At 40.3% G+C, this 12,546-nt stretch overlaps 1 protein-coding gene across 4 annotated transcripts in view; it reads right to left on the reverse strand.

Annotated features, from left to right (window-relative positions):
• Positions 1-60: 60 nt before the first annotated feature.
• Positions 61-12,546, reverse strand: part of Pde9 (phosphodiesterase 9) — a 67,190-nt gene continuing 54,704 nt past the window's right edge. For all 4 annotated transcript variants that reach the window (XM_066742899.1, XM_066742896.1, XM_066742895.1 and 1 more), the window contains 5 exons: positions 8,305-8,542; positions 7,807-8,208; positions 7,448-7,699; positions 6,994-7,277; positions 61-6,832 (listed from right to left, as the gene is read on the reverse strand). In XM_066742899.1, the coding sequence (XP_066598996.1) occupies positions 5,485-6,832; positions 6,994-7,277; positions 7,448-7,699; positions 7,807-8,208; positions 8,305-8,542 (2,524 nt within the window). In that variant the 3' untranslated portion in view covers positions 61-5,484. The remainder of the gene's footprint in view (positions 6,833-6,993; positions 7,278-7,447; positions 7,700-7,806; positions 8,209-8,304; positions 8,543-12,546) is intronic.

Here is a 12,546-nt window from a genome sequence, read left to right on the forward strand (position 1 = left end):
GAAAGAAATTAATATAGCATTGGCGTGTTTGCAGAGTCTATATCACTGATAAAGTTTGGTATTTTTTAAATATATATGTATAAGGTTTATGTATAGTAATATTTCTTTATTATTCTTGATACATTTGAAAAAGAAAAAAGAAAAACGTAAAATATATGATTTAATCGTTTCAATAACTGCAAGATACACAATTATATTTAACAATAATATTTTGTAATACGAAAAGAATTAAAGTGATAATACTTGAAACGTAACATGTTTCGTCTTACATCGATGGCACGATATAGCACTGATGAATATAGTTGGTTCTTATATATCGCTGTGTGTATTTTTACAATACACTTACTTATGCTGGACGTAGGTAACGAATAAAATTAACACATCCGCGTCGAATTCCGCCGTCTTGAGAGATCAGAGAGACACGAGAGAGAGTGAGAGAGAGAGAGAGAGAGTGAGCTTAATAGCAGTAGGTAACCGGTAATTGACCGTCGAGACATACTAGATTGTTTTTCACAGCATGCATAAATTAGTATCAATTGACGCGTAGTAATTGAATGTGACGAATTACTTGGTGGCTCAGCCCAGATCAACAACGCTATGCTATATTTATATATTTCAATTCTTTGAATTCTTCTCTTATAGCCAAGAAACGGGCGTACCAAGTATTTATCAATGATCCAACAGCACTGTCCCTTATCATAAATCGGACATTCCTTTCTGTAACGACAGCTATTACTTTATCTTGAATTTCATGTAGGGCCTATCCGTTATAATGGCCCAATTTTCATATTTTTATACTATCTATCATAATTATATATTCCTCTATTTGTCGATCAACGTGCGCGCGCCTGTTTCAAGTCACTTATATATAGATATTCCTTTTAAATAGATGTATGGTTAAAGCTAATATAATAAAGCCAATCACGCGTGACTCGAAATACACACACACACATCCATCGTATACTAGCTTTTTTTCAATAAACTATAAAATTTCAAGAAAATCTTTCGTCCAAATTTAAAGATATCGCGATACTCTGGTCAGTGTGTAATTAAATTTCAAACGAATGTTTAAAAAGTCAATTGTGGTTATATATATATATATATATATAGGCATTAATCCATAGTACAGTTACTCGAATCCATGGTGTGTGTACCGAGATTATAAAATTAGGTTGGGAATGTTGGTTTCAATGTACGCGGTCACCGTGACTATGAAAAATCAACTTTCTCCGATTAAAAAGTGGAAACTTTGGAGGAGGAGGGAAGGAAGGAGGGAGGGGGGGGGGGAGGGAGTGTCGATTGTCGGCTCAGAAATACCATACATATATAGTATGACGATAGACGGCGATTATAACAGCTTAAGTTTAGGAAGATTGACCTACGCACAGTCTGCTCTGGTCAAAGAGTCGATATATTTAGAAAATGTTAAACGATAAATGTATAGTGACGGAGAAGATCAGGCACAGATAGTATTCGATATAATAGTATAGTTTATAATAGGGTTCTTAGTACATCATCTTTCCTCTGAATTATATATATATATGTATATGTATTGCGCTTAGACACTAATATTATTGTATCTCACGAAAATATTCGTATCTTCAACTCAATAAACATATTTACAAATTGAATCGTACAGATCCGATATATGGTGGCGTATGCTGCTTCGAGCCAAGAATCAAAGATAAATTCTTTAATGTATATGCATCGTTAGGGGCCTGCCTGCCTGCCTTTCTTTATCGACCAGCTGTTTGAAAAATACTTTATTCCATTGAAATTATATAATATATATATATATATATATATATATATATATATATGTGTATGACATGTGCTTTTAACCTCGCGATTATCACCTTTCCTTATTACAACTACACGTATAATGTTTAGTCGATATCAACTTGATAATTTTTTTGCAATTGTTTTTCAAATTAGCAGATTTTATCGATGCATCAAAGGCGCCAGGTTTGGTTCTTATATATACATATACATACATAAAACAAGTATCGATAGACGGGTCTCGCGATATATGTATATTGTTATTATTATTAATATAATCATTACATATAGCGTTCCCTGTCAGTATACAATTACTTTTGACTGGTTAATGAGAGTGTAGCGAGGCCTGTGTGATCCGCTGATCAATGCGGTTTCTATTCCACATGAAAATTTCATACGAAATCATTGTTTCCTTAAAACTTATAGTATAAGCGCGACTGCCAATTAATGGATAACGAGCCACGATTAATTCATAAATAAAAACAACTTTAAAATTTATATGTATTTAATGAAGATTTGTGCAATAATTCTATTAAATATTAACATGCAATTGCCGATGAAGAATCTGCTATTAAAAATATCTCGATCAACTATCGAAATTTCTTGGGAAATAAAAGATGCTACGTATTACGAAATAAAAGATGAAATTTTCGACAAACCATATACGCGTAGAGCGTTAGAATCTTACGGCGTGAGGGAGACATTTTTAACGCAATTTTATCATTCAATGGTATTTGTCTTTACATTTCCGTCTTACATACGTATATATATATATATATATATACATATATACATACACGTAGTTTGTGTGAAAACTTTTAGCGAATCTTGCGATAGAAATTCGTTTCGGTGATAAATTATTCCGTCAACGCTAAAATAGCACTCGATCTTTAAAGCTCGCAAGACGGAAATATAATACTTGCGTTTATAAAACACATTGGAGATATTTATTGTTTTCGTTAAATAATAATAATAAATTGTTCACACATACACACACACACACGCACACACACACAAACGGTATTTGAAGATTTCGTTGAATATTCACCCGATGAACGCCATGTGTATAATAAAGCAGGAGCACGATTGGAATGCACTGGGACACGCACTTTAAACATTACTGAATAGAGTATACTCTTTAATAGTATATAAAAAAAGAAGTAAACATGCTGTTAAAGACGTATTTTGGGGTATAGGACGTACGGTATAACAACATAAGACTAGAGTTCAACAATAATACATGCGGTGTGTTCAACCGCCGCGTCGCGTCGCCGCTGCAAGGTCATACTGTTAGAGTAATCGGATTAAAGTAGCAAAATAATGTTTAAAGACTTGAAAGTAGAAGGGCGCGCAGCAACGAGGCTAAGTGTAACGACGAAACATATTAACAACTGCGCAGATTAGAATTCTCCTCCTTTCTTTTTCCATCCGCATCTTTCGATCTCTCACAATGCTCCATTAAAGGAAATTCGTTGAAATTATAAAGCAATGTTCCTTATTCGATTAGTAATTTCGTGCGTTGCGCGCGACTTGTTGACAAAATTGCGGAAAGACATGGTGTGTGAAATTCAAGAAAGATCAATAACCCTCTTCTCCTAGCACTGATCTGCAATAACGTCAATCTGATTACTTTGCTCTCCCTGATGATCTCGGTTTAGCATACTGCAGTAGTGTATATGTATGTTGGATAATATTCAATAAGAAGCTCTTATACGGTTAAAGGAGATGAGAAACGAATATAATTGTTACGATATATAAAATAGTATGGTGAAATGTCGCAGCTCCTCGTTAAATTAACAAATTGCTCCGATTTCGAAGGAGGACACAATTACTGTACGCACCTATGAAAAATATTATTGACTATTAACGAATACGCATTGTCTCTTGAAACCATTATTATAGCCATCGATATACATACCATCAATATATTACAGAATATTACATTTATGCAATAATTACAGCTACGGTAATTGGAATGAATCAAAGAAGCTGATTGATAAAGCTAATGTAGTATAGGTGAAAGAGGCAATTTCGACTTTAAATAAAGAAACCAATGAGAGTTTAGGTAGGAGTATAGAAATCTTCGTATTTTTCATTTTTATATATGCGTATATGTACACACTTATACATTTATCGAATGGCAGATATCAACGTAGTAGGCCCATCTCTCGCCTATTTGGATCAATGATCTATTATACTTAATTGTCTATACATTTGCCTATAATTAAATACATATGCATATATGTATATACATACATACATATATTTTTTACAATAATATATCGTGATTTATATACTGTTATACTATTATCTATATCGCGTATGTCTCTCTGTATATACCGTTTGATAAGTCGCGTATATTCTCTCATGTGGTTTTGTCTATACCATCACAATAACTGTGTATATTTATACATACATATATATATATATATATATATATATATATATATGTATAACGAGCAACATTAATGATTACGCGTGTTTAGACTATGCTTTTGTGTTACCTTTAGAATAAATAAAATAGTCTATACGTAGCATGCATCGATCGCCCAGCACTGTCTCGATCCTCGAACAATCTCAACACTCGTTAAAATACATTTTCGCTTCTCTCTATCACGCTTATAATATCTTAAATAAATATTTACCATATACGTGCACACACACACACACACACACACACTGCGACACAGTCGAGAAGACGCAAAGATTCTTTTCTGCTCCTTCACTACTTATTATATCGATGCGTTTTTCTTTCCCCGCGTGTGTTTCTTTTTTCTCGTCCCCTCTTCTCCTCTCTTATCATGTATACATAGATATAATAATCGTCAGAAGTAAAAACTTATTTGGTATGGTTTCTGTGTTACGAATGCGAGTAAAACTCGTGTCAAGTAAAAGGGAGCTTCGAGCGCTTTCCCTTTACACCCTTAAAGTTCGCTTAAGCGTGTTTCAGAGTTTTAATTGCAATTGAATTTACTATATATTACATGTAAATGATGTAACGTTGGTCGGACTTTAACATCAGGCATCGAATACATTCCGTAACAGATTTTATTACAAAATATATATATATATATGTATATATATATATATATATATATAGTCTATCTGTGCTCTCTCTTTCTTTTTCCTATTTTTCGTGCGTGTGCTTCACCACGCGCACACGCACGCACGCACGCACGCACGCACCCACCCATACATTATGTGCCCCGATTGTCTCAATTGACACGAGATGATATCAGCCAGCAGCAGCAGCATACGTTGATACTATACATAGGATATATTTTGATTCTTCTTTTGTGCCACATGAGTATTAAATCACTGTATGATGAATTTCGATTGAATCGACCATGCAAATATTATTGGAGCGCGAGAGAAAGATTAACGGATTCAAGCTTTTCTCATTGACGAGAATCAACGATATCCTCCGTTTAACAATGATATTCTCATGCATTTCGACGTTCCTCCTCCCGTGGAAGCTCTGCAGACGTTTTAATCAGTTTCATCCGACTGGATCGCGACGAATGGTCGAGAGGTGTGTGGAAAAGTTTTGGAAGCGAGGGGCCAATATCGTTTATAGATGCAGCGAGAGATCGCGCGCGCGCGCTAAGTTGTACCGCCGCAGCAGCAAAAGGGCCCCTCTGCAGGCAACCATTCGCGAAAGCTGGACCACTTGCTCCGACTTTTCTTCTCAGCAGCAAAAATGTATCACTTGATCTCCTCCCTGCTGGGTGAACGCGGGGGTGGAGTGGAGGAAGTATCGCTGGTTTGTCTCCTGAACAGCGAGGATATCCAGCTGATCTGATGCTGCTGCGAGTGATCTGGCAGCGATCCGCTGGTGCTGTTGCTCCTGCTTCCCTCCATGTTAATACCAGATTTTATTCTCCAAATGAAACCTGGGAAAGACTTTTTAGCGGTATTCACAGTCTTGGCCGATTCCTTGCAGAGCATCGAATCCAAACTGCCAGTGTGCTGAAACTCTTCCGTTTTCTTCGAGTCCAAGCTTCCCAATAAAACGCTCTCGGTTTGTTTCGTAATTTTCGAAATGTCCTCCATACTAGCCGAGCTACGCCTAATCTCGATCTTGTTCGCTCCTTCGTCCGATAGCATGCACGATGCTCCATCGTCCGAATCGACCACTATCGAGGGTTGTTGTTGTTGCTGCTGTTGTTGTTGCTGCTGCTGCTGGTGCTGCTTGGCTCTAACGTCGATCTCTTTAAACTGGAAATTGATGCAGAGACTCTGCTGACGTTTCCTCTCGTTGAACGTAGAGGAGTTTCCTTCGGGATTGGAGGAGTTTCTCCTGTGCAACTTGTTGGAATTGGGCTCGACCGAGACGGAGGGAATCTCCTCGTCTTGCACTCTTTTCTCTTTGAGCAGATTCAACGTTGGAAGGTCCTCGCTGTTGTGCCTGGTGTCACTGGCACCCGCCGTCGTCGAATTTATACTTTTATTCGAGCTCTTGGCGGTGGAAAGTTTGCCGGGTTTTCTACTGACAGACTCCTTCAAGTCCGAGAGATTTTGTCTCAAGATGGATAGGAAGGATTTGTTCGTCCCCCCCTGCTGACTCTCCTTCCTCGAGTAGGAGGTCTGCTCCCTTTCGAGGGGCGTGGTAGCAGCGGCGGCACCGCCGACGAGCAAGGCATTGCCATTCCCTTCCGGTCTTCTCCCGACCTTCCTATCCTCCTCCTCGTCCCTCTCGAGCTCCTCGAGAATCCTCGATCCCTCGACCGATCTCGCGCTGACGGGCGAGCTGACGTCGCTGCCGAAATTATTCTCTCCTGCTTTGCTGCTGCCGCGTTTCCTCTCGTGCTCCCTCACGGCTCTGGCCAGATCGTAATGATGATTATCCAACGATGACTTCTCTCTGCTTCCCTTTCTGCTCCCGGGGTAACTCCTGCCTGCCAATGGTCCAGCCACGCTAGTGCCCTCGGTCGATATCTTGAATTTCAGAGTTTTCTCGCTGACCGCCACCTCCGTCGCCGTCTCCGAGTCCGAGCTGTCCAAATTGTCACCTTCCTCGTTCTCCGTCATGTCGCCATCCGTCGAGCGCGATCTTTCATATCGATTCAAAGGAAAAGAATGGTGAGAAAATCAATAAATTATCCTTTATACACGCATGCAAATAGATCGATATAGACGCGCGCGTATAGACTTGAGAATTTAATCGATAGGATGGTGGGGGGGGGGGGGGGGAGAGATATAGAAGAGGCTTACCTCGAATCAACGATCCACGCGCTACACGTGGATCTCCTGGATCTCATGCTGTGGGACGAGGTGGATTTAACGACGGTGGTGGTTGCGGCGGCGGTGGCGGCGGCGGCGGCGGCGGCAGCGGCGGCGGCGGCGGCAGTGGCGGTGGTGCTGCTACTCATAGTCGTCGACGGTGCGGACTCTCCGAGGTCCACCACGCTTTTTCTATGGTGCCTCTCGTCTTTCGCCGCCTCGTTCAGTCTACGATAGTACTCCAAAGCCTCTCGAACTGGCTCCACTATCATGGCCTGCGCGTGCACATATGCGTATATATATTATATATGATGTATATATATGCCTTGTGGTACATAAAGTATATATAAGAGCTAGACGTTATTAAAGTGTCACACTTATACGGAATAATGGACGAATTGGGGATATATCTGCGCGACACACACGCATGCATAGACTCTCTGACCTGCAGTTCCGGGAAGAGTTCGCCGAGCGCCTCGAAGAGGGGAAGTAGAACTAGGCCGATAAAGCTGCATTGCGACGAGGGTTTGGTCACTTTATCGCGATCCATGAAGGGAGTAACCGGAAGCCCTTCGAGCTTCTCCGCGTCGCTCTGTTTGAAAAATTCTTGCAACAGCCTGTCTAGCCAAGGCTCCGCAACGTCCATCGGTCGAGCCTCGTTGCTGATGTCTGCCACTTTTATCAGGATCATCGACAGCTGCGAGAGGGAGAGAGAGAGAGTGCAAAGGATCAAGTAAGTATATGTATAGCGGCATAAGAGCGGTGCAAAACTGCACGGTTTTGTCAAAAATATTTTAATCCAACCAGATTAATGTGCGCTTTGTTGGTATAATCGAAATCCGGCACAGTGTCGGTGAATTGAGCGAGAATCTCGTTGTGCCTGGCCATATCGGTGGCGAGGATACACCTGATGATTCCTTCCCTGACGATTCTGTAGGTGGAGGAGGGTACTCCAGGGTGATCGAGGGACGCGAGGATGTTGCATTCCGGATTGGCCAGAAGGCGAAACGCCACCGAGCAATGGTGGTTCTCCAGGGGTGAAATGTCGTTGTACCGTAGAGCCAAAGCTGTACGCGCGTTTATTTGATATATGTTGTTGTAGCCAGGATGATCCAAATCGTGACAAATGCACGATACCAGCAGTACCAACACCTCCAGCTCGCCTATCCTCGACTGTAGATCCACCGCCCACGCTATAGCGTACATCTGTCGATATTATATATGTATTATGTATAATTATTATCCTCCTAGGCTCGTTTTTTCCCCTATATATATATATATATACCATGTATATATTCTTACCATCTGTGCGACGCAGAAACAGTGTCGAAAGTTGTGGAACGGTACTTCATTGTAATTGTTGTAGACCTCGCAGAGGAAGTTCCTCAGGATCGTCAGGGGAATGTTAAACTTGTCTGGCAGTTCTAGCTCCACGAACATGGTCTGCAGCATAAGCAGCAGCTCCTCGTCTTCCCACTGGCGAGCATCGAACGCTGGGGAACGAAGCAGCATTCTCGCCTGAGACGATATCGTACAATCACTGAAATACAGACAATTTTACACTTTTATTCCCTCATTCTTCCACTTTCACTCTTTCTTCTTCTATCAACTTAGCAAGAAGGAATTTTTAAATGTCTGCAGCTCGAAAGAATGGACGAGTCTCTCTCTCTCTCTCTCTCTCTCTCTCTCTCTCTCTCTCTCTCTCTCTCTCTCTCTCTCTCTCTCTCTCTCTGCAGCATTTAAAGGAATTCCGTAATAAAGTATGAGCTGCAAAAGAGTGGAAAGTAAGCAACTGTGTCGTACGTTGTCGATAATTAACCTGCGAGTATTTAAAATGATTGCACACAATCGAATAAACAAAGAGTTCTGCTCCTTCTAATTTCGCGACGATTGACTCGTTTAACGAGATCCGTGAAAATGGGAGTAACTGGCGGATCAATAATATTAATGCCTCGAGCGAAATTTATCCGCAGTTTGGTCATCGATCGAGTAGCTCTCGTATGGGGCTCACTTTTATTCCAACACGCGCGCGCTGTTTCGCTTGCCATTGCGAAAAGAGAATAAACCGTTTATACACATATATATATATTAAAAACAATTGTCTTTTTTCAGGAGGAAACTGCATGCGTAGAAGGGAAATGAAATATCCTGAATTTAAGGAGAAAAGGATTTTACTAGACAGACAACTATGATTTATGCTCAAAATTCCCTTTTTTCTATTGATAAAGATACAAGGCAATTTGTAGATTTTAATGTATACAACTTTGAAATGATACAGACCTGACATTTTTTTATGCAGCCAATTAAAATGCAATTCTTGCTTAACACATTGAGGTTGAATCAAGTTTCGAACAAGTTTTTGCAGTTTATTCGAAAAGTTTTAATAGCTCCAACATTCTTCGTTCACTTAATTTAGGAAATTCGTCAGCTTCGAATAATCAGTGTGCAGCTTAAAAATGATAATTGAAAGAATTAGGAGAGAAAGGACGAGGGAGGTTGCATTGTCGAAAGAAGGGAGAGAGAAAGGGGGTCAACCGTGTAGTTATAAATATGGAATGGAGGGAGAGAGGGGGGAGGGAGGGGTAGGATGAATAAATTTGCGAGGGAGGATCGTACGTGTCTGAATTTTAGCTGCCTATAAATCGGAGCTGGAAGCCCGTGAAAGCTCACCCTAAGAGCTTTACTGCATTCGAATCTGTAATCCACAATGACAAGCCTAACTTGACGCGTAGTCGAGTATCGAGCTTTAAAGCGTTTCCAGGTGAGAGAGTGCCGGGAAATTTAAAGCCGGTTTATACTTACAGCAGCAGGATCGGGCAGCTTTAAGCTCGTATAGAGTGAAAAATAATGATTATAGCACCCCATCGAGGAGATGAATAAATTTTAAACAAACTTTCCACTTAAATTGCTAATGCTTTTATGAATTAGCGGCATATATATATATATATATAGAATGTGTATTTGAAAGTGGGAGAAAAATGTGAAAAGCGGGATAGAAAAAGCTTTTAGGTACGGGGACACACACACACCCATATATATATATATATATATATAGCAGAGTTTCGGCAATAACCATTTGCCAGAAATCCAGGCTGAATTACGGTAAACGAGTGGCTGATGGCTAATGCACGTGGTAGTACGTACGGTCGATCCGTGAGCAGGAGAGCTAGCCCAGACTAGAGGTTACGTCGTGTATCGCGTTGAATAAGCTTCATTCACATCCTTCCACCATTACCTCCCAACCCCCTCCCCACTTCTTTCCCTCCTCTATTCTTATCATTTTATCTATATATAGGAACTCTATATGTACTCCGTACGTACAGTAGCTATAGTACTGAACAAAAAAACCCTTTCGAAATATAGCTCTATAGCTCACATACGTATACAGGATTAGTCACGAAGCAAAGAGGAGATTTGTGATTTACGATTCGCGATTTGCATGTATAGCCAACGGTCCGTATTCCCTCGTTGCAACTGTTTCTGCTATATATCTCCTCCATAAAAGTGGGCTTTAATTGGAAAGAAAAACCTACAGAGTTTCCTGCACCGAGTTACGATACGCTTTTCCAATAGGTTTTAATCTCGTTGTAAATGTTTATTTGCCTCATTTTCAATCCCCCCTTTGACTTTTGCAATTATACACGACTGCTGGAAGTCCATTATTGTTTCTCAATTTCTGCTGCTGAAACCAACAAACCGCTATATATATATATTGTATACATATATTATTGATCAAGTTGAATATATTACAAGCGACTTTGGTGATGCAGCAGATATTTCCTCTTTCGCAACACAGGATATTACAATGATTATTTTGTTAATATTCAGTGGTAAATCGATGCAAGAGCTTGGACCCTTGGAACGATGATCAGCGTTTTTCAACTTCAATAATGCTTTGCCTTAATTAATCCTCGTAAAGCTCTGGCAGGAAAAAAGCTTTGCAAATCTCATATTTCCCAGTGTATTGCACGGTGGATTATATTTTTTATCTTCCCCAGAGCAAGCTAATTTTCTCCTTCCCCTATATGTATATATATATATATATGTGCGTATATACGTAGCTTTGTGTTCCTTTCTCCGACGAAAAATCCGCTTCCGATTAAACAGCGCCCCCTTCGGTCAAAAGTTAATTAACGGTGAAAGTTTTTCAAATATTTCGCCGAAATATATATGCATATATATATATCGATAAATAATTGGAGAAGCCAGCAAGCTGACTATCGGGAGAGAGAATTTAATTAGGAAGCTTTCGAGTTTCGCGAAACTATAATGTTTCCATGTTTATAAAGAAAATTGAAATTAAATTCTCAATGGTTCACACCTTACTTCCTCAATGTAAATTGGTATATATAACAATAATAGCTCGCCATCTATATGTTATTATATGGAATGATTTCTGGCACAGTAGCAGCAGCAGCAGGACCCTCTCGAAGCTCTTTTCCATTTTTTCCTCTCGAGCGGGGGAATTAATATAAAAAATGTGAAATCACTCCTTCGGCATTACAGCTTGTACATGGACGAAGCGCGCGCGCGCGTGCACATACTATAGAGTGAAGGTTCAGGCTGTGTGTTGTATAGAGAATATGGCGAAGGGACGGAGGGACGACGACGATATATGCGACATGGGAAGCGAGCGAGGATCCGAGCTTCTGGCCCGGCTGCGTCTACCGCGCGCCGCTGCAAAATGCTATTAAGCTACCGTTATCTGGCTAATAGCCTAGCGTAGCGAGCGTATAATGGCAAAATGGTAAGCGTCACAAAGCACGCATTATCGCGCGCGCAGAGAGATTTAATACGCGAGCGCTTAATGAGGATTGCCAATTACCGGATAGCAGTAAATAAGCGTTTGTCATTCGCATGGACACGCGTCTCCCTTCCCCGCCCCCTTTCCCCTTAAACAAATCTATATATACCTACGCGTATATCAACTCTCTCCTACTGCGGCTATCATAGCTTATTCCAACGGCGATATATCGTGTTATTTGGCCATAACGATCATTCCTACCCCGGCCAACAACCATGCACCTTTACTCGAATCTTATTCAAACATTTTCATTCTTCTCTATTTTAATATATATATATATATATATATATATACGCGATACACACGTAGATTAGGGAAAATCCCGCTTTTCCTCTATTATATCATCTAATTTGGATTGGCGATATTGAATTTAAATATATATACAGATACACGTATATGCCATAAGCGGTACAGTGGATATATATACATATAAAAGGAGAGAAATGGGAGATGTGGTATAATTAATAAGGTTTTCCTTTAAATCTGATTGTGGGGGGAATTAGAGCCCGCGTGCGAGAGCCAGGTAGATGTGTGCGTGGGTGTGCGTTTAGATTTGAAGGAACATTAATATTATGTAAACATGTAAATGAAATTCCTCGTCTGGTTGATTCTTGATCGAGAATCCCTGGAGGCCTCCAAAATTTAGACCCTAGGGGATTACAAGTGCTAGCTTAATCCTTTCGCGTCACGCATATTAACGAAGGTCGCTTTATGCCGGGAGAATTAATTATTTCGAGCGA

The sequence above is a fragment of the Prorops nasuta genome, unplaced genomic scaffold (genome assembly GCF_024137725.1).
Source record: "Prorops nasuta isolate Cenicafe-Biocafe unplaced genomic scaffold, Cenicafe_Pnas_1.2 PNAS00032, whole genome shotgun sequence".
Lineage (NCBI taxonomy): Eukaryota > Metazoa > Arthropoda > Insecta > Hymenoptera > Bethylidae > Prorops > Prorops nasuta.